The 21,302-nt window shown below is 44.0% G+C and overlaps 1 protein-coding gene across 1 annotated transcript in view; it reads right to left on the bottom strand.

Annotated features, from left to right (window-relative positions):
- The window catches only part of LOC147669005 (leukocyte immunoglobulin-like receptor subfamily B member 3), a gene marked incomplete at its 3' end in the record, with an annotated part of 559,849 nt that extends 539,276 nt beyond the window's left edge, over positions 1 to 20,573 (bottom strand). Inside the window, exons 1-2 of the mRNA XM_086948290.1 lie at positions 20,384 to 20,573; positions 13,457 to 13,531 (exon numbers count right to left, since the gene is read on the bottom strand). Of these exons, the coding sequence (XP_086804416.1) occupies positions 13,457 to 13,531; positions 20,384 to 20,573 (265 nt within the window). The remainder of the gene's footprint in view (positions 1 to 13,456; positions 13,532 to 20,383) is intronic.
- Between the last annotated feature and the right edge of the window lie 729 nt (positions 20,574 to 21,302).

Here is a 21,302-nt window from a genome sequence, read left to right as displayed (position 1 = left end):
CGGTCCCTCAACCAACAGGGCCCCCAGCGGCTTGGGGATCCCACAGGGCCCCCAGCGGCTTGGAGATCGTCAGCGGCCATGGAGCAACGGCATGGAGGAATACTTCACTAGTCTTGGGATCGAAGATAAAATAGTGGTCCGCAAATGCAATCTGTGCACATTTACCAATCAAATCAGCTGGGGACTTGATGAGGGCTTCGCCCTTTTCGTAAGACACTGCTGATGACATGGGGGCTACAATTGTGGAATGCTTGCGTGCAAGCTTTCTATGTCCTTGGGGCCAAGGATATTCATTTCGTTGTCATAAGCTTTTCCTTCTACACGGTTAATCACACTTGTACTATCTCTAGCATCAGGCTTTCTGGAAACCTCAACGTATTCGGCCAGTAGTGGTAAGATAGATTGGCAACCTGCAGCAATCGGTCTACCAGGAGGATTGGGTGGTCTTTACGCATGTGGCAATGGTAAGCTTAAGTCACTCTTAGATAGAACGAGGTGGTTGTGTTAGCTGAGACAATCTTAAGTCTAGATATGGGAATAATGGAGGAGTCCTATTGTTATGCAAAGCTATGTTCGGATGTTGACCAACATTGGACAGGAGTTGTGGTACATTTCTTTTCCCGACACATAAGTTCCAATATATACAAGAATAAGCTATCGCGAGATTTACAGATGGAGGACGCGTCGTTATGGTTAGTGTTCTTTTTCGACAAGCGGCCTTTAAGGGCCAGGAAAAGGTTTTTTTGGGGGATCATGAGTACCCCTGAGTGGGTAGCCATGGGTAGGTTGCTTGTATACCGAGGTGGCGGCTGGCAAGGTCGGGCAAGAGTTTGTGTTCATCGCCTGTGCGAGGTTTGGTCATGTAACCACATAAGAGATCTCTATTTCGGGTGGGAATAGAGACCTTCGACGGGGTAAAAGGCAACAGTAACTCTATGCCTCTAAGGTTGTCCAAAGTTGTCGCAGAGAAGTATTGGGGATATTGGGTCTATTAGCCACGTGCCCGGTTTCTTAGAGGCAAAGTCAGGCATGAGACTCCATACCATTATGGCCGACACATTTCTGTGCGGTTGGGTCACGTAATTGCAGGAGCGACCATAGCGTAGCTGCACCGCGCCAGCGAAGCACTCGACTGTTGAAGCAAGCAAAGTGAGAGGATTACTGATTTAGGCAACCATTCGTACAGTAAGTTTCTACCGTGGCTGGGGTTTGTTAGGTTGTACAACGCTATGCACGGAACTCGGTCCTTACTTTAATTTGTCACGTTATGTTTCCTTTCGAGGTTGCACGGGCAAAGTACAGGGGATGTAAGTACAGTTGGATTCGTTCATGGGGGTCGTGAAGGTCTCATAACACGATAGAATATCGATACTGTTGAGTGCATGTGTTCAATTTTAGTTTCTGCTAAAAACGAGGCGGAAGGTAAGATAAACGGATTGGTGCATGGTTACACAGCAGTAGGATCCTACGTATAATTTCAATTGGTTGAGGTGACTGACTGTGGTTCCTTTTTAGGAACAGACGTTTAAGGTCTTAGTTAATGGTCGTGATTGTGAGTAGTGAGGCGCTAACATGGATTTTAGGGGAGTGTGAATTTCATCTAGTAGTATGGTGCGGCACCACTGATTGGACAGCCGTATGAGACCTGGGTTACGTTTGACTCCACCAATCTGTGAAGGTGTATTGATGTTCGTACACGCGGGACACGTTGGGAGGGGAAGAGGTGCATGGACATTATAAATACGCGCTTGGGAGCATTCCGTTTGGTGTGGGCAGACGATACATATACATGTTCTTAAGGGATTGGTCTTAAATATGTTGTTGATTGTACATGTGTGGTTTTACGATAGATTCATGGTGCAACACTTGTCCTGACGATGGTATCGGAGAATAACGGGTTTGTGAGACCGAAACGTCAACGCTATGACACTCTTCCATGTACAAGACTACTGATCATGGTATTGGGATTAGGTATATAAGGGAGGAATAATGTATATATGGCAAATGTGCAAATATTGACCATATAGTGTGCGGAAAAGGGTCAAACAACACCGCACATGTGAAAACTGGGTAGCTGTGGAGATTTGAGTCGCCAGACATGAATGAAATATGGCTTAACATCAATGTGATGTACGTAAGATATGCTTTTAGGTATCTTATGAAAGCTGCAACATTTTGATTTGATAATAATCCTTGGAGCGTTATGGAATGTTGTTCACTATGGTGACACAGTCGAAATGTAAAAATAACTTTAAAATTATTCCCTAAGGACCACTTTTTAATTTGGTATTTGAGTAGGCCCAGTTCCTGGGGAATATTGTTTTGCCCTATGTCTGTTCATTAGGTATGTGGAAACGGCATTGCCGATGGGCTGCTCGAGGTCCTGCGCGTTTTTGAAGGTTTCGTAGGTTCCGGCAATGGTTTTTACGGAACAAACGGGTCACTAGGGAGGTCAGCCCTACCTGGATGACTCTTTTTTCGTGGCGGGGCCCCGGACTCCACGAACTGCCAGGTGGCACTGGACAGGTTTCAGGAGATCACGGAGGTCCTTGGGGTGCCATTGGCGCCGGACACGGCAGTGGGGTCACGCACGGCGCTGTCAATTTTGGGATAAGGAGCTGGTCTCGGTGTTGCTGGAGGCACGGTTGCCGGCAAGCGAGCAGCGACGGATGTTGAGGCGGCTCGGGGTGATGGAGCCAAACCACAAAGTGCCAGTGTTGGAAATTCAAAAGACAGTGGGGCCAGGCATGGCGCTGTCAATTTTGGGTATTGAGCTGGGCTCGATGTTGCTGGAGACACGTTTGCCGGCAGACAAGCAGCGGCGGATGTTGAGGCAGCTAGGGGTGATGGAAGCAAGAAACAAGGTGCCAGTGTTGGAACTTCAAATGACAAGTGGGGCCAGGCACGGCGCTGTCAATTTTGGGTATTGAGCTGGTCTCGGTGCTTACTGTAGGTGATGGAGGCAAGGCACAAAGTGCCAGTGTTGGAAAGTCAAAAGACAGTGGGGCCGGCATGGCACTGTCAAATTTGGGTATTGAGCTGGGCTCGGTGTTGCTGGAGACAGGTTGCCGGCAGACAAGCGGCGGCGGATGTTGAGGCGTCTCGAGGTGATGGAGGCAAGGCACGAAGTGCCAGTGTTGGAACTTCAAAAGACAGTGGGACCAGGTGCGGCACTGTCAATTTTGGGTATTGAGCTGGTATCGGTGTTTACTGGAGGCACGGTTGCCGGCAGGCAAGCAGCGGCAGATGTTGAGGCGGCTCGAGGTGATGGAGGCATGGCACAAAGTGCCAGTGTTGGAAATTCAAAAGACAGTGGGGCCGGCATGGCGCTGTCAAAATTTGGGTATTGAGCTGGACGCGGGTTTTGCTGGAGGCATGGTTGCCGGCAGACAAGCAGCAGCGGATGTTTGGGCTGCTAGATGTACTGGTGGCAAAGCACATTGGGGTAGTGTCGGAAATTCAGATGCTGGGGGGACACCTCCGTTTTGCGGGACGGGTGGTACGTGTCGGGTGGATGCTTTGTCGGAGGTTGGGCCGGACCCTGGCAGGACAGAGGCCTCCGGCCACTGCGTGCGTTTGTCGGCGGGCGTCTGAGGGGACGTGCGGATGTGGCAGTTTTTCTGGACACAAGTAAATGGGGTGCCCATGAGAAGAAGGGCAATGGGGTCACAGTGGTTAGCGGGGTGGAAGCATCTGGCAAGGGCGGGGGCGGATAGCAGTCGGTAGGGCACGTGCCGGTTTCGGAGTGGGGCGGCGTCGGAAACGCATTGACGGGGTGCGGCTGGGGGGACATTACGCGCCGGTGGCGGTGATCCTCAGTGATATCGGCGTTAAGTGTGCAGCGAAGGGCGTTTTTGAATGCGCGAGGTGATGTTGAGGGGCATAGTTATTGACATTTGTTGCTCGTGCAGGTCGGGAATGGTTTCTTAGCCCGGGATGTGTTGATTTGGATTGCGGAGCATTCTTTTGTGAAGAGGGCCAAGTGGCAAACACGGGATAGCTAATTTGGTGGTAAGCTGAGTTTCAATCCTGCGTGGTTTCAGGTTGCTTGGTCAGGGAGGCCCGTTTATTGGGGGTGCGCCGTGAGTGGGGGCCGGCGGTTGGCGTTCTCATTTTCTGCATCACAAAAGGGGGAGTGGGGGGCAGGAAAAGGGGGAGGCGGTGTAATCACCTAACCTCCGCCTTTGGGTGGCGGAGTTGTTTTTGATGTTGGCCAAGTTTGGTTGGAGTTTGGTACTTTCTCGTGAAGTTTGGGGAGTTGGGAAATGGGAGCGGGGAAAGCGTCACCAGTTTGGGAGTTGACATTAGAGGGTAGTTAGTTACAGTTGCAAGAAGGCAAATAGGACTGTAGGTCTTGGGAGGTTTTGGAGTTAGGAGGTAGGGGATAAAATTGGATAGTATTATGATGTAATTGAGTTCTATGTTTGTATATTGCAGGGTGGGGGATTTTATCATGTGGGGATCGTAGGGGTGGGGGGAGTAAAATAAAAGTGGTCAGGTAACTCGATGTTTAGAGAGGTTTTACTTTTGTAAGGCAGTTTGCCATTTTAATAAATGTGATGTGCACCTGTTTCAATAAAGCGGCCTTTTACACACACCAAATGGTAGTCGGTGTACTTGCCCCCCCTTTTTCCCTCCCAATGGAGATAGGAATCACCCAATGCGCGAGAAGAAACAAATGTATAAAAACCAAACGATGAATGGCAATGTGCGAGCGGCAGTAACAACTCTCCCACCACCCCCCACCACCCTCCCAAATATCGCATTTCAACATCCTGAATTACTCGGATCCCTTTCTAACGTAATTCACGTATCTAAAAATACTCCGTTCAATAGTAATGAATTTGAAATATGCACATTTTGTAAGGGACAAAAATATATTAAAACATTGGTTTTGTTGGGTACCCGCCTCCGTCCCCACTCATGCGCACCTGTGCTTCTGCCTGCCTCTGACAATGCCTGTCAGTCAACATGACACAGGACCGCCCACCCCCTTCAGATTCTGAAGGGGGTGGGCGGTCCTGCATCATGCTGACTGACAGGCATTGTCCCCTCTGCCTTAACATAAGTTTGTTTGAACTTAAGTAATCTCAGTACGCCGAGGGAGTTGAGATGCGTGTGCGGGCGGGGGGGCAACGCCCAAACGCCCCCAATGGACCAACCGCCACGATTTTGATGAAATATTTTATTTCTTAGTGCGCTCTTTCACGTGTTTTCTGCCATAAAGTGAAAGTAATGTAGTAGAACAAGAACAGTTTCCGTTCAGAGCTAAATTGAAATGTAAGATAAATGCATAACTGTGTATGGAGTGCTAATTGGTTGCTGGCTGCGTGGCTGCGAAGGGGGCCCCTGGAGTGGGGGGGAGGGGTACGGGGCCCCCCCACACCACGGGGTCTGTGGGGGCCTGTGTTACGCCCCTGATCCCTTGCCCTGCCTGCTGGAAATCATGTTGCGCACTTGCAAAAACAAACATGCCACTAAATTTATAGACCTGGCATATGTTCTGCAGAAACATTGGATAGTGATGTCCTGGAAATATCCAGCTGCCCCTTCGATTCCACATTGGTTGTATGACCTTAGTAAGTGGTCTGCTGCTGAGATCGTGACCTGGCAAATGGAGATTAGCTGTGAAATCTGATGATCGACCGCCCTGAGATTCCGCGTGCTCTCCATCATTGGAGACGGTACACAGACAAAATATCGATTTTTAAATATCGATATGCAAAAATATCGAATTTTAAATATCGATATACAAAAATATCGAAGGTAAGTAATATCGACAGTCTAAATATCGATATTGGTATGATATCAGTAATATCGAAGTTGTAAATATCGATGTTAATAATATCGAAATGAATAACTTTGATGTTACTAATATCTATTTTTAAATAAATTTAGTGTATATTATATTGTATTAATTATGTTTTATTATTTATTTTTAATGTTATTTTATTAAATATTGTCTTTTACTACTGTAGCGGGTTGTGGGTTTATAGGGGAATAGGGTGGGAAGTAATTTAATTATGTTAAATTAATTATTAATTATTAGGAAATATTAATTAATTAATTGAGAATTAATTTTAAATTATTTTTAATTAATTTATTAATTGATAAATATGTTCTGTAGCGGGTTATGGGTTTATAGGGGAATAGGGTGGGAAGTAATTTAATAATAATTAATTAATTGATATATGTTTGTACATATTTTAATTAATAATTAATTGGTAATTAATTTCTATTAATTACTTAATTAATTATTATAATTTTTTTCATATTTATAATGATTAATTAGTTGGTAATTAATTATTATTAATTATTTAATTAAATTAATTATAGTAATTGTTATATATAATTTATTGTTATTCTTAATTAATTAATTGTGCAAAATAATATTAATTTTTAAATTAAATTAATTACAGCAAATGTGCTAATATATTTACTTTATTGTTATTGTTAATTAATAATTAATTGCTAATTAAATAATATTAATTAATTTTGGGTACAGGGGTATTTTTAGGGTTCAGGGTCAGTTTTCAGTTCATGGGTACAGGGGTATTTTTAGTTTCAGGGTCAGTTTTCAGTTCATGGGTAAAGGGGTATTTTTAGGGTTCAGGGTCAGTTTTCAGTTCATGGGTAAAGGGGTATTTTTAGGGTTCAGGGTCAGTTTTCAGTTCATGGGTAAAGGGGTATTTTTAGGGTTCAGGGTCAGTTTTCAGTTTTTGGGTAAAGGGGTATTTTTAGGGTTCAGGGTCAGTTTTCAGTTCATGGGTACAGGGGTATTTTTAGGGTTCAGGGTCAGTTTTCAGTTCATGGGTAAAGGAGTATTTTTAGGGTTCAGGGTCAGTTTTCAGTTCATGGGTAAAGGGGTATTTTTATGGTTCAGGGTCAGTTTTCAGTTTTTGGGTAAAGGGGTATTTTTAGGGTTCAGGGTCAGTTTTCAGTTTTTTGGGTAAAGAGGTATTTTTAGGGTTCAGGGTCAGTTTTCAGTTTTTGGGTAAAGGGGTATTTTTAGGGTTCAGGGTCAGTTTTCAGTTTTTGGGTAAAGGGGTATTTTTAGGGTTCAGGGTCAGTTTTCAGTTCATGGGTAAAGGGGTATTTTTAGGGTTCTGGGTCAGTTTTGGGTTTTTGGGGTACAGTCGTACAGGGTAAAAATTAAATAAATTTAAATTAAATCAATTAAATGAAATTACAAAATATAAAATTACATTAAATTATTACGTTTTTAATTTATTTTAAATGTATATGTATTAGTTTTAATTTTTTAATTATGTTTCAATATTTTTATTTAATATTTGTAACATTATATGTATTTTATAATTATTTTAACATTATTATTAATACATTTTAAAAAACGATATTTTTTATTTCGATATTTTTGTACTACGATATTATTTTTTCGATATTTTTGTACTTACCTTGTTAGGGATAGGATTCCGATATTTTTGACTTCGATATTTTTGTCCCGATATTTTTGTATGTCGATATTTTTATTTTCGATATTTAGTCAGACATTCATTGGAGACAACTGTGTCCGAGAAGGATTTTGCGATGTAACGAGGAACATTATGAACTACAATGCTGTGGCCCCACCACTAATCCCCCCATAATAGACACTACAACATAGGATGCTATTTCCTTCTTTAGACACTCATTGCTGAACCTTACATACATGCAGATAGAAGGAGGCGACAGAACTACAGTTAATTTAACTAGTGATTGTAACGGTTTTTTGAAGTTCAGTTCCCTGTATACACATGACCAGGGTTCTATATAAATTATTCAGTCTTTGGTTTGTTAGGTGTGGTGTCAACATATGCACATCCTCGAGTGAACTTTTGAGCTCTGACAATTACAAACAGTGGGCAAGGTTGTTTTAGGTAAGAGTTTTTAATGGTCAAGATATAAATAGACTGAGGAAGATACAGTCTGTAGTTTGGTTGTAATTTGCTTTGGCATTCTCACAAGTCCTGGTACCATTTTTTCCTCTTTTTTATCCCTCTTCTTATTCACAGAATTTGTGGTGACAGAAGACACGAATAAATACGCCTTATGGTTTCTGTGATACTGGTAAGCTGGAGTGGTAGAACAGTGGTCAGTGCTGGGTGTTTTTTCCTGAAAGAATAGGATACCATTTGTATTCTTTTTATTTTTACAGATATTCATGGTCCTGAAGAGAATCCCAATGACTCCAGGTATTCGAAACACGTAGACCGTTGGTGCTGCCAAAATAGTGTGTGCTATAAAGAGTTGGTTTTTGTTCCACAGAATTTATATATAAAGGAGAACGACATGTTTGAAATTGTTTACTTAGAGATATTTGACATCTGTGATATATCCAACAAAAAGTATTATATTGACTTTTGGTTTGGCAGTCCGTGTACTACTCCATAGGTTTATCCCCTTTTTCCGTGGTGTGTGTGTGCAATTTGTAGATTGAGTGTGAGGAGTATGTGGAACAGGTGATTGTATGTACGAGTGACTGTATGATTATTTATCAGTCCCCTTGTCCCCCAAATCATTCTTTTTTTTTTGGGTCAATTTTTGTGTTGTTTTTTTGAAAAAGTACAATTGTGTTTGAAATTTTGTTACGAGATATTTCAAAATAACCTGAATAAAAAGCTACTAATGAGCTTTCAAATATATATGAGTTATACATTTTTGAGACAATTCGAATTCGAATAAGCATCAGTATTGGCATCTTCTTTTGTTACAAGGTTGTATAGGGCTCAGCCTTACTGAGTAGAGCCACACCCATTTTTGGCACTAGCAAGGCCACTAGTAGCATTTAATTTACAGGCCTTGGGGATATGGTACACCACACTACAAGGGACTTATAAGTACATTAAATTATGACAATCAGGTCTATGCCAAACTACTATGTTTTTAGGGGAGTGAGCACAAACACTTTAGCACTGGTTAGCTGTAGTGAAGTGCACAGAGTCCTAAGGCCTACAAAAACAAATTCAGTAACAAGTTTAGGGTAAAAGGCAAAATATTTGGGGCTGACCCTGCTGTGGGGTCCAGGACCAACAACCCTTATTTAATCACCATAAAACTATTCTTGAGAAGATGAGACATCATACACTCATTTTATCTTGAGCACTAATCCCTGTTCGGGCACAAACCCATGTTTAAGCCTGAATAGGGATTCCAAATCAGGCGCAGATTGCTCACTCATAACATTTGACTCACATGATTTCTGCTAGATAAACCCTGGTGCAAATCATGCAGGCAAATAGTGCATTGGCCACAATTAAGCACCTCTGAACCAGATGAAAAGTTGTATAAATTGCACGTTAATCCCTGCGCTGAGACCTGAAGTGATAAATTATGTGATAACAGTGCCCCTGTAAATCCCTCACATTTTTGCAAATTGTCATTACACTATCACTGCATCAGTATTAGTGCCTAGGTCATAAAGAGGTCCTAGATTTTATGCTCTTTTATAATTCCATTGTCACTATCAAAACTCTGCAAAGAGTAAATGTGCTAAAAAAAAGCCTCCAGGCTTGAATTAGGATGAAAATATCTCACAATTTGCAGAAAAATGCCACATATGCAAAAACAAAGGTAAATGGGTAATTTTGAAAGTCTGTTGAAGTACAAAAATCTGCAACTTCAGAAAAAAAAAAATCTTTGCACACCTTAATATTGCGCCAAGCATCATAGAAAATGTAGCTTCATTTTTTCCATTATAACTTTATGTTTCAAAGACCCAATTGAGACAGTCCTCAGCAGCAGGCTATGATGCTATATAATGACCGCTCCATTCTGTAGAGTGGAACATATTCTTCAGGTTCATATCTCAAGTTGCCCAGTGACATGTCTGTACAGCAAATAGATATTATCCTATCACCATCTATATAGACAACATAGTGAACGAACTCTCCAACCCCAGCGGCAACAACAACGACATCCCGCCCTCGCAATATCTGTGCGACTCACTGGCCACCTTTTTCCATCGCAAGATCGCCGACATTCACGACAGCTTCAACACCTCGCCCGCTCTGGCCACGACAGACCCCACGCCTAACGCCACCCGCACCAACCAGCTGACCTCCTGGTCCCACGTCAATGACGACGAGACACGCAAGGTCATGAACTCCATCCACTCAGGATCTCCGTCAGACCCCTGTCCGCACCACATTTTCAACAAAGCAGACGCAACCATCGCACCCCAACTACGGAAGGTCATCAACATCTCCTTCAACACAGCGACATTCCGGGAAAGCTGGAAACACGCAGAAATCAATGCCCTCCTCAAGAAACCCCAAGGACCTCAAAAACTTCTGGCCCATCTCCCTTCTCCCTTTCCCGACGAAGGTCATAGAGAAAATCACCAACATACAGCTGACCCGCCACCTCGAGGACAACAATATCCTAGACCCATCCAAGTCCGGATTAAGATGAAACCACAGCACAGAGACAGCCTTCATCGCTGCCACAGATGACATCCAGCACCAACTAGACAACGGCAAAACCTCAGCCCTCATCCTCCTGGACCTGTCAGCTGCCTTTGACATGGTCTGTCACCGCACACTAAGAACTAGCCTCCAAGAAGCTGGGATCAAGAAGAAGGCCCTGGACTGGACCACATCCTTCCTCTCCGGCAGAACCCAGAGAGTTCGCCTCCCACCCTTCCGATCTGAAGCCATTGACATCATCTGCACCGCACCTCAGGGCTCATCCCTCAGCCTGACCCTGTTCAACGTCTACATGGCCCCCCTCGCACAAGTGGCCCGTCAGCATGACCTGAACATCATCTAATACGCCGACGACACCCAGCTCATCCTCTCCCTCACCAAGGACCCGCACAGCGCCAAAACCAACCTCCACGAGGGAATGAAGGCCGTCGCTGAGTGGATGAGGAGCAGCCGCCTGAAACTTAACTCAGACAAGACGGAAGTCCTCATCCTCGCCCCCACTCCTTCTGCCTGGGACGACTCCTGGTGGCCAACCACACTGAGAACAGCACCAACACCTACGGACCACGCACGCAACCTTGGATTCATCCTCTAATCCTCCCTCTCATGTCGAAGCAGGTCAACACTATCTTCTCCTCCTGCTACAACACCCTCCGCATGCTTTGCAGGATCTACAAGTGGATCCCGACTGAAACTAGAAGAACGGTGACCCAAGCCCTCGTCAACAGCAGGGTGGACTATGGCAACTCACTCTACGCAGGAATCCCGGCCAAACACCTACAACGGTTGCAACGCATCCAGAACGCCTCCGCCCGCCTGATCCTCAACATCCCTTGATGCATCCGCATCACCTCCCACCTAAGAGACCTGCACTGGCTCCCCCTCAACAAGAGGATCACCTTCAAGCTCCTCACCCACGCACACAAAGCACTCCACAACACCGGACCAGCCTACCTGAACACCAGACTCAACTTCTACACCCCCGCCCCCCAGCTTCACTCCGCCAACCTCGCCCTCGCCGCTGTCCAGCGCATCCAATGAACAAAATCCGGCGGCAGATCCTTCTCCTTCCTCGCCGCCAAGCCCTGGAACACCCTCCCCACTCATCTGCGGCAGACGCAAGACCTGCTCACTTTCAGGAAGCTCCTCAAGACCTGGCTCTTCGAGCAGTAGCAGCACCCCCTCCCCGCAGCGCCTTGAGACCCTCGCGGGTAAGTAGCACACTTTACAAGTTTACTGATTGATGATTGATTGACAGCCAACTTGTATTCGTACCTTCCATAGGAATTCCCTCTGATTCTCTCTTTTACATTAAGTATTTTGAGAAATGGCTATGTCAGCAGAATAAAAAGAAGAGGTGACAGCAAGCACACCTGTCTAGTTTCCTTAGCACAATCAAAGAATCGTATAGCCCATAGTGCAGTCCCTTCACAATTGCACTTGCAATTGGTTACTCGTATAGGGTTGTGCAGTTTTAAAACTGCAAATTTGGCTTGTCAAAATAAACCCTTCAGCAGGCCTAAACCATTCTTTTAAATATTACTATGTCACCCATACGTAGGCCTAACTGGTCATAGGACAGGGTGCCTTGTGTTTAAAAGTAGGGCATGTACAAGACTAAGGTTAAAATGTTGCTTAAAGGGAAAAGGACCCAAAAGCTATTTTCACTGTAGCAGGGATGGTTGTTCCATAGGGAATCTTTGGGATACACTATTAAATGCAATAATGTCATCTCTGTTTAGGAACAGCCTCTTCACCGGTGATGTTGAATTTGCAATAAATATTCTGGAAAAGATAGTTTCAGAAAGTTGCCCTTTCCTACTTAAAGCCAGTGATGCCCATTTACATAAGTTTCATATGTCACCAGGCAGCTGAATAGTTGCCTTGATGACGTTTGAACTTGCTCCCAGAGCTCAGATAAAAGCTGTGTATCGGGCCATGTTTTCTGTTCCTCTGGCAGGATGAGCATCTGGGCTGTGCCCAGAATCTTGATTAACTTCAAAGAGGCCTAACCTGCCATATGCACATTTTAGGTGACACCTGAGCAGGGCCCTTCTTTGTTTACCAGTCAGCCAGGCAAAAGTCCCAGTGGGAGAGGAACGTCCCCTAGAACTGGTTTAGACTGGCCAAAGTCTAAACCATTTCCTTTTCGACACCTCTGGTGTGGGCACATGAGCTTTGCACGGGGAAGAAAAGGTTCTGCCATCTTGGTTTTAAGTAGACAGGGATGCTGTGGGTTCGTTTGTGGTGGGGCACACATGCATTTCTGCAACAGTGGGTAGGGTCACCCCTGGGAACTTTGACCCCTTTGGTAAAAACACACTTGCCTAAAAAACATGGTAAAAGCTATGCAACAGATATTAAATCAAGTCAAATTATTTTTGAACAATGTGTGAGAAAAGACACTTGCTGTATCCCTCTCTCTCCCCTCATCAGGATGTCGTCAGTGATTTTGAGGTAGTTCACTGTCTTTAAATTAGTAATCAATCCAACGTGATGTGCATGCACAGGTTTTTGAAGTGAGCTTCATAATATACAGGTCAGTGTTCCTACTAGGATTGTAATGTCCACATTAAGAACAGATTAATATAAATTGTTTGCCACTAGTAGATGCTATGTTATATGCATTTTTTATGGATTATATTTTGTTTTGAGTAATTTTGTTGTTTATATAACAGGTTTACATTGTGTATTTTTATTAATTGTTTTTAACCACTTGTTATTATATTAAATGAAACCTAACTTTTTTTAATTACTCAGTTTGGTGTCTTCCTTACGATTTCTCCCTTGTTAGATGTTAATAGTATGCCAATTTGTTTACACTGCACATTAAGAACAGATAAATGCCAGTTGGGCACATATTTCACCTTACCTTTTTCCTTCGTTGGGATTACTTTTATCAAAGCCTCTTTAATTGTGAGGGGAATAGTTCATTAAGGACTATGTTGAGTAATTTAACAGGGTGGGGATCTAGAATACCACTGAACTCTTTGTAATACTTCACCATAAACCATCACCACTCAGTGACTTACCAGTGATCTCATCCTCATTACTTAGCTTTGGAGATTTCTTTTGAAGTGACAGCATGGTCTTCTTTCTTATTCTAACTGCCCAGCAAATGATATAAGCTAGTGTGACATTACACACCAGTAACAGATTGAAGGCATATGCAAAGTAAAGTAAAGTAGTAAAGTATGAAGTCTTATATAGCGCACGACTTACCCTGGGGCATCTCGGCGCTTGCTTAGGGAACCCGTCCTGGTATTCCCCTGTGAGATAGCCCTGGCAGGGTATCCACAAGGTGAAAGCCAGGCATCCCACCGCGAGGGGCCGTTGTGGAGATTAAGCAAGCTATTGCCCAGAGTCGCAGAGTGTGAACCCGTGAGCTGAGAAGGCACCGGAGCGAGAATTAACGAGTCCGCGGAATTTTTGAGCCCAAGACCAGCCGAGGCGGGGAATTGAACCCTGGTCCCGGACCGAACTCAAGCTCCAGGTCTGCCGCCTCTAACCCCTGAGCCACACTTCTCCACTGAAAGCCATCTAATACTTTCCAAACTTCTCTTTTAGTCTTTTATTTTAGTCACTCATGTCCTTACAAATCACCTGACTCTAAGTAGCATACTGCCCATTCCCTGCTGACACAATCTCTGCTTGTTGGAAATGACCGCCTTTTATGTGGTGTACCCCCAGTTCTTTTACCACAACCGTTTTTGTGGGATATGGAACTCTGCAATCTTTACCCCTGCTAACCAGTGGTAATGTACCTGTGCCCCCCTTTCAACATGATGAACTTGGCTTATCCCTAATTGGCATATTTAACTTACCTATACAACCCTAGTATGTGGTACAAATGTGTACCCGGGCCTGTTAGTTAAATGCCACAATTGCACTGCGGCAACCATTGTGCAATCCACTACAATGACAGGACAACCATGGCTCTAGAGGGTCTAGAGCCTGGTTGTGCAGTTTTAGAACTGCAAATTTGACCTATCAAAATAACCCTTTTCAACAGGCCTAACCTTTCCTTTAATACAATATTATGTTACCTCTAAGTAGGCCTTACTGCCATAAAGCAGGTTGCATGGTATTTAAAAGTATTTATTTATTTAGTGTGTTTTATATAGCGCTCAGGCGGGGGTGTCCCGGCGCTCCTGTGTGTTCGTGTGCTGAGCTATTTTTTAGAGGGAAATTCAACAAAAGAGAAAGGTTTTTAAGGCTTTCCGAAAGGGGAGCTCTTCCTAGCTCATCTGGATGGAAATGGTAACTTGTTCCAGAGGGCAGAAGCGCATACTTGGAAGGTTTTACCGCCGGAGCGTACTTTTTTGAATTTGGGGGTAGTGAGAAGAATTTTTGAGGAAGAGCGAAGGAGCCTGACATTACTGTAGGGAGAGAGGCAGGTGGAGAGGTAGGCAGAGCCCTTACCCCTCACTGTGCGGTGGGCCAGTATAAGTGCTTTAAATTCTGCCCTTTTTTGTATAGGCAGCCAGTGTAGTCTACGGCGGTGTGACAAGATGTGCTCACTTAGGGGAATACCACCCACCAACCGTACTGCAGCATTCTGGACTGTCTGGAGTCGGTGGTAAAGACCAGAAGTCAGTCCGATGTACAGGCCGTTGGCGTAATCCAGATGGGAGGTAATCAGTGCCTGAACTATGGTCTTCCTAGTGTTACTAGATAAAAATTTGAAGAATTTTTTCACCATCCTGATCTTGGAAAAACAGGCAGAGCAGATACCGTGTGGACTTGATGGTGGAATGAGAGGTTGGAATCCCATCTGACCCCTAGATTTTTTACGTATTCTTTTGGCTGGGGGGTACTCAATTCAGAAGGCCACCAGATGTTGGGGTCCAACGGGGATGGTTGGTAAAAGAATAATACCTCAGTTTTCCCAGCATTAAGCCAGAGAAAGTTGTTATCCATCCATTTGGCTACGGTGCGGAGGCAATTTTTTAGTGGGTCGAAAGTGAATTGAGTGAGGCTATCAAAGGTGAACAGGAGTTGAATGTCATCTGCATAAGATGTTGCCTTTATTCCTGTTTGAGAGATGATTTCAGCTAGGGGTGAGAAATAAACATTGAACAGGAGAGGGCTCAGTGAGGCGCCCTGAGGGACCCCCCACCGAAGCGGTCGACTATCCGAGGTATAGGGAGGAGTGAACACTGCCTGCATACGATTGGACAGGAAGGATGTAATCCATTTAAGGGCCTTCCCCTGGATGCCTTTTGACCGGAGGCGGTCTAGAAGGAGGGGGGTCGGAGACGGTGTCGAATGCTGCCGACAGGTCGAGCAGCACCAACACCACTCTTGATACCTCGTCCAACTTCCATCGTATGGCGTTGGCCATCTCAATCAGTGCTGACTCAGTACTGTATCCCGGTCTAAAACTGTGTTGTGAGTCATGAAAAGCACCATGTGCTTCTAAGAAGCCTGCTAGTTGCTGCTGTGCAAGTTTTTCGAGCACTTTAGCAGGAGCTGGTAATAAGGAGATGGGCCTGTAATTGGCAGGTTCACTAGAGTCGGCATTAGATTTCCTCAGTATGGGAACTAATCGGGCATGCTTCCAAGAATCTGGGAAGATCCCTGAGCGCCGGGAGTCATTCCATATCTCATTTAAGATGGGGTTGAGAAGAGGGGCGAGAGATTTATATAGTTTAGCTGGCCAGGGATCCATGGGTGAACCAGATCTGCATTTTGAAAGTTCTATTAGAGATTGGTCTATGGTAATCTCTTTGAAATGAGTGAAGATACAGTCAGATTCCGTAGAGACTGTACTAGTAACATGGCTATCTGGGCTGGTATTGCAGGGGAAAGAATTGTATATAGTGGCAATTTTGTCCTCAAAGAAATCAGAAAGGCGATTGCAAAGTGTCTCAGACACCAGAGGGGGTCGTTTGAGAGCTAGTGGGTCTGTGGAAGTTATGACTGCGTTAAATATTTCCCTGGACGATCCCTGTGCACGGTTTATTTTCTCTTCCCAATAGTTATCCTTTTCCTGTAATCTTTAAGGGCAGATTTATACTTGATCTTACAGTCGGGGGAGTATGATTGTCTCCAACGTCTCTCTAGAAGCTTGCATGCCGACTTGCATTACGGAGCACATCGGAGTACCAGGGGGCAGAAGGGGCAGCACGGAAGGTTTTAATAGGCCTGATTGGAGCAAGATGGTCAATGGCGGAAGAGATCCAGCCATTGAAATTGGTCAGTCTGGTATCCAGATCAGAAGCTATATCTGGAGGGTTGACATGGGTAAGGTGAGCAGCTAAGCTGTCAGGAAAGATCTTACTCCAATTTCTACCTAGTGTTTTGGCCGGGAGTCTCGGTCGGTCTTGATGCTGGAGGGAAAAGGAAAACGGGATAAAAAAGTGATCGGACCAGATCACCGGAAGAGGTTCGTTTATGGAAATATCATCCGGATTGGTACAGATCAGGACTAGGGTGTGTCCGGCCTTATGTGTTGGACTGGTGATAAGTTGATTTAGCCATCTGTCCGCTAAGGTTGAGAGGAAATTGAGAATGATGGAATCTGAGGGATTTTCGACATGAAGGTTAAAATCCCCAAGGAGGGTAAAGTTTGCATAACGCGATGTTGCCTGCAAAACATAGTCTAAGAAGGCCAGGAGATAGTATGTTTTGGAATTAGGAGGGCGATAGACCAGAAGACCAGAGTAGGTGAGATTAGCAGCCATTTTGACCCAGAATGGAAGTGAAAATTAGAACAAGTAAATGTTTAATCTTAAACATCCTTAGAGTGAAAGACCCAAAAAGCTATTTTCACTTTTTCAGGGTTGGCTGGTCCATGGGAAAGCATTGGGGTACACTATTAAATGTAATCATGTTAAGTCTGGCTAGAAAACAACTATAAAGTTCATTTTTGGAATTTTGGATTTATTTATTACAAGACCAATTAACTGACAATGTCTACTTTGTAATACACATTTTTGAAAAGGTACTTTAAGAAGGTTTCCTTTTCCCGGCTAAAGCCTCTAGAGGTCCATTTGCATGAGCTTCATCTATCACATGGCAGCTAACTAATCCTATTAATGAGGTGTCAACTTGCTCCCAGTGCTAAGACAAAGGCATGGGTGTGGAGTGGTGTTTTCTGTTCCTCTGGCACTATGACTATCTGGACTGTGCACAGGAAATTGATTAACTTCAAAGACGCCTACCTTGTCAAAGGCAAATGTTACCTGACATCTTGGGAGGGCGCTTCCTTGTTACCCCACTTAGCCAGGCACCAGTACCAGTGGGAAAGGAGCTGCCATTAGAGCTGTCCAAGGACCACTGAGGAGGGGCTGCCCCTTTCCCTAACCACACTCCCTGGGGTGGGCACAGGACTCTGCACATTGAAATTAAGGTTCTGTTTGGTTTTGTGTAGAGAAGAGAAGAGGATTGTGGGTTTTGTTTGCACTAGGGCACACAGGAAGTACTGCAACAGTAGGTTGGAGTACGCCTGGGAACATTTACTGCATTGGATAGGGAAGAGCCAAGAGTCACTCCCAGCACAGGCTTGTGCCAGGCAAAAGTGTGGGACCCTTGGAACGCTTTCTGGACCTTTAGAAGAACTGAAAAAGACAGAACTTGCAGTCTGTGACCAGAGAAGAGCCTACAAGATTGGACCTACTTTCTCTCTTGTACTCAGAACAAAGACGTGGACTCCAAGCATTATAAGGCTGACCTGGTCAAGCTACAGGAAAACAACAAGCTCCAAGAGGCCTTTTCTGCAATTAGTCAGCTGACTAGTTCCAACTAGACTTGCTCATGACCCTGCTGCTGGCCTTTGTTGAAGTGAGTCTTGACCCTAAGTGCTGTCCCCAATATCCCGGATGCTTTGGCTAGTGTCAAAGTGGATTACTCATTTCCTGAAACCTGGGACTTAGAATCCTTTTGGGTCCAAAGTCCCTCAGAGGACTGGGATCAACCTGCCAGGTTGATCCGACAAAGGGTCAAAGATTCAGGTTGCTCTCACTTGGAGCTTTTCCGCAAATCCAATTCTGCAGGTCCTTGCCGAGAAAGTAACCCACCTCATGGGAGCACGCTTTGGCTGCAGTTTGCATCCTAACCCTAACCCCTCTAAAAGAATCAGAGCTTCAAAAAATGACTAAGTCCAAAGGTAGAAATCTTCACCTGGCGAAGGTGTGAAAAGTATTTGGCAGGCAAGGGACCTTCATGGGCGTGAATTTCAAATTTCTACAGTTTTGAGCTTTTCAGCCAAAAGTCAATGGGTTTACCGAAATCACATCTAGTAGTTATCAGACAATGTGGGTCCTGCTTCCAACACAGCCTGCTGCCCTGCCCGGATGATGGTTTTTGACTTTTATTTCAGAGACTAAGGGCCTAATTTAGAGTTTAGTGGATGGGATGACGGACATCCTGTGTGCCATATTGCAAGTGACATAGGATATAATGCATTTGTAATATAGTGTTCCAGATATATGTTTTTGATGGAGTATCCCTTCCACCGAAGTGTAAATCAGGCCCTAAGTCTTAAGGTAAAGTTCCAACTGGGTTGAATCTGGTTTCTGTATGTGAGCGGCGCTCGATCACAACAGGCCTAAGCTGTGCCTAGGTACCGGTCAAGTGCAATTAGATGATCTTGGTTGGAGCTCAGCACTTTAGTGCTATTTTGAACCTTAAATTTATAAATGTATAGCTCTGGTTTTCCTTATCGGATTTGTCTCATTTTATTTATTAACATTTAATCTATTCTTCTAAATTGGCTATTGATTTTTTGTGTTGTGATTTGACTTTATTACTATTTGGAACTGCATACATACTTCACACATTGCCTCTAAGTTTAGCCAGTCTGTTCTGTGCAATAGATAGCAGAGGGGTGAAGCTCAGGTTAATTTTGTGACTTTAGTGCTTCACCCTGACAAGGGTTGTGGTTATTTCTTGAGGTGGGTACTCCCCCCACACCCACCTCAACTAATAGACCCATTTTCATATGCTGCCTAAGAAGCATAGCTGTTTCTCACTTATTCCATAGTGTCAGTGTCTGGCAAAAATACATTTTCTTTCCGTATCCAAGCTCACTACGCTTTAAGATCCGACTCACATATCCTAATGTCATTCAGTAACCAAACACCCTCTCTATCTAAATTACCAAGAGAGGCCTCTATCATTGCCCTTTTCCCTTTAATTTCTCCTGACCCAGTCCTCCTATATCTTCATTTTAGATCCTGGTTCACTTAGTAATAACCTTCAATATTCACTTGAAGAAGGGATCTCAAGTAATTTTCAAACATTTGATGATGACATTCTAGAGTAGGCTGTCATTACACATCCATCTGTCAGATCTCTATCTCTTTGGTCAAACCTCCAGCAGAATCACAATTTCAAGGTTTGTTCTAGAATTACTGTGAATGAGAAGTCACATTTTTGCTCAGTGAGTTGCATGAAAATGAAGGCGTTAGTATATTGCACTGGGGTGCCTGAGCTTCCAGATATCAACCCTCCCTGCTTCATGAAGAAAATCTTAAGATTGCAGTGAGCTTTTAAGGTGGGGCTGCACTGTTCACACTCTTCAGTGTCTCCTTTGTCCAGCTAAGAGTTATCATTTAGTGATGATCTTCACCGCCTTCGTTATTAGCATAAAACGTCTTGTTCTGCCGAATTGCCTCAGTAGAGGTTCACTGTTCCAATGTTAAGAATGTTTTTGTTTGCCAGCAATGTGCATACACCTTTCTACTCACTTGATCTGAAGGCCTAAAGGGCAAGCACAATAATCCCATAGTCATCCAGAACTCCATACTGTGTCACAAGGTTCTGTTACCTAAATTTCCTTTTTAAGAAATGGCTCCTTCATTGCACAGTTGTATTCTTTAGCAAACATGGCTGTGCTCACCTTTGTTGTTTTACACCATTCCTTCTCTGTTCCCTCCCATTCTGAATTGTGTGGTGTATGTTCTCCTGAGCGTATTGGATTCATTCGAGACTATTTACTGCTGACTTGAATTTACCAGTATGCCTCTTTGGAGGCCCCCTTTTCTGATGTACTTCAGTCCGTATCTCAATGTCCTCTTGTTCGGTCATCATCCGATCCTGGTATTCTGCTGTCTCAATGTTATCCAACACCTTAAGGCAACATCTTCCAGTACCCGGGTTCTTCAAGTTAAGAGAGGGATTACTCATTTGGCTCGTTACCGTCATCCCTGTCAAGACCTGGTAAGTCCTGGACTGTAGAATTCTATATGAGTGATCATAATAAGTTGCTCCTAATAATATCTCTTGTCTGTTCTTTGCATAACCCTAACATATCCTTCTGGGAGTACGTTCACTGGGTGAATTCTGGCCTGCCAAGACGTACCTACTTGAGAAGAGATAATCCAACCACAGTGAAGTAGCATGCTTTTCTCTTTCTCTCTCTCTTTCTTTCTCTCTGTCTATCTCTCTCTTTTTCACACTCTCTCTGTATCCTGTCTTCCATTTTCCACACCAAATAGCTTTTGAGTGCAATCTGCAGCTTGTGGTCACTTGTCTCTCTCGATGTGGAGGCTTGGGGATTAGCATCAGAATCTTAAACATTGTTCCCATCAACACCTGATTTTTAGCTCGAGGATCCAGGGTATGCAGGACCCAAGAAAACAAAGTTGAATATCATCCATTGAGACAATTCAGGCTCAGTAACTTATGACTGCCCTGGAACTCTCTGAACCATGTTTCTCAGATACAATAGGATGGGGCTATAATTTGTCAACTTTGACAAATACAATAGACAGGGAGTGTACATTACAAACTCTTTGACAAACACCAGACGAACCCTCTTTACACTGTGAACTCTACGAAAAATACGACAAAGCGGTTTACATAGTTAACTCTCTAATGAAAGAAATAAGAAGGGGTGTTCATTGTGAAATCTGACAAATACAATAGGAAATC

The sequence above is a fragment of the Lissotriton vulgaris genome, unplaced genomic scaffold (assembly GCF_964263255.1).
Source record: "Lissotriton vulgaris unplaced genomic scaffold, aLisVul1.2 SCAFFOLD_1419, whole genome shotgun sequence".
Classification (NCBI taxonomy): domain Eukaryota; kingdom Metazoa; phylum Chordata; class Amphibia; order Caudata; family Salamandridae; genus Lissotriton; species Lissotriton vulgaris.
The sequence above is the reverse complement of the archived record's forward strand: the minus strand, read 5'-3'. Positions and strand labels throughout refer to the sequence as shown.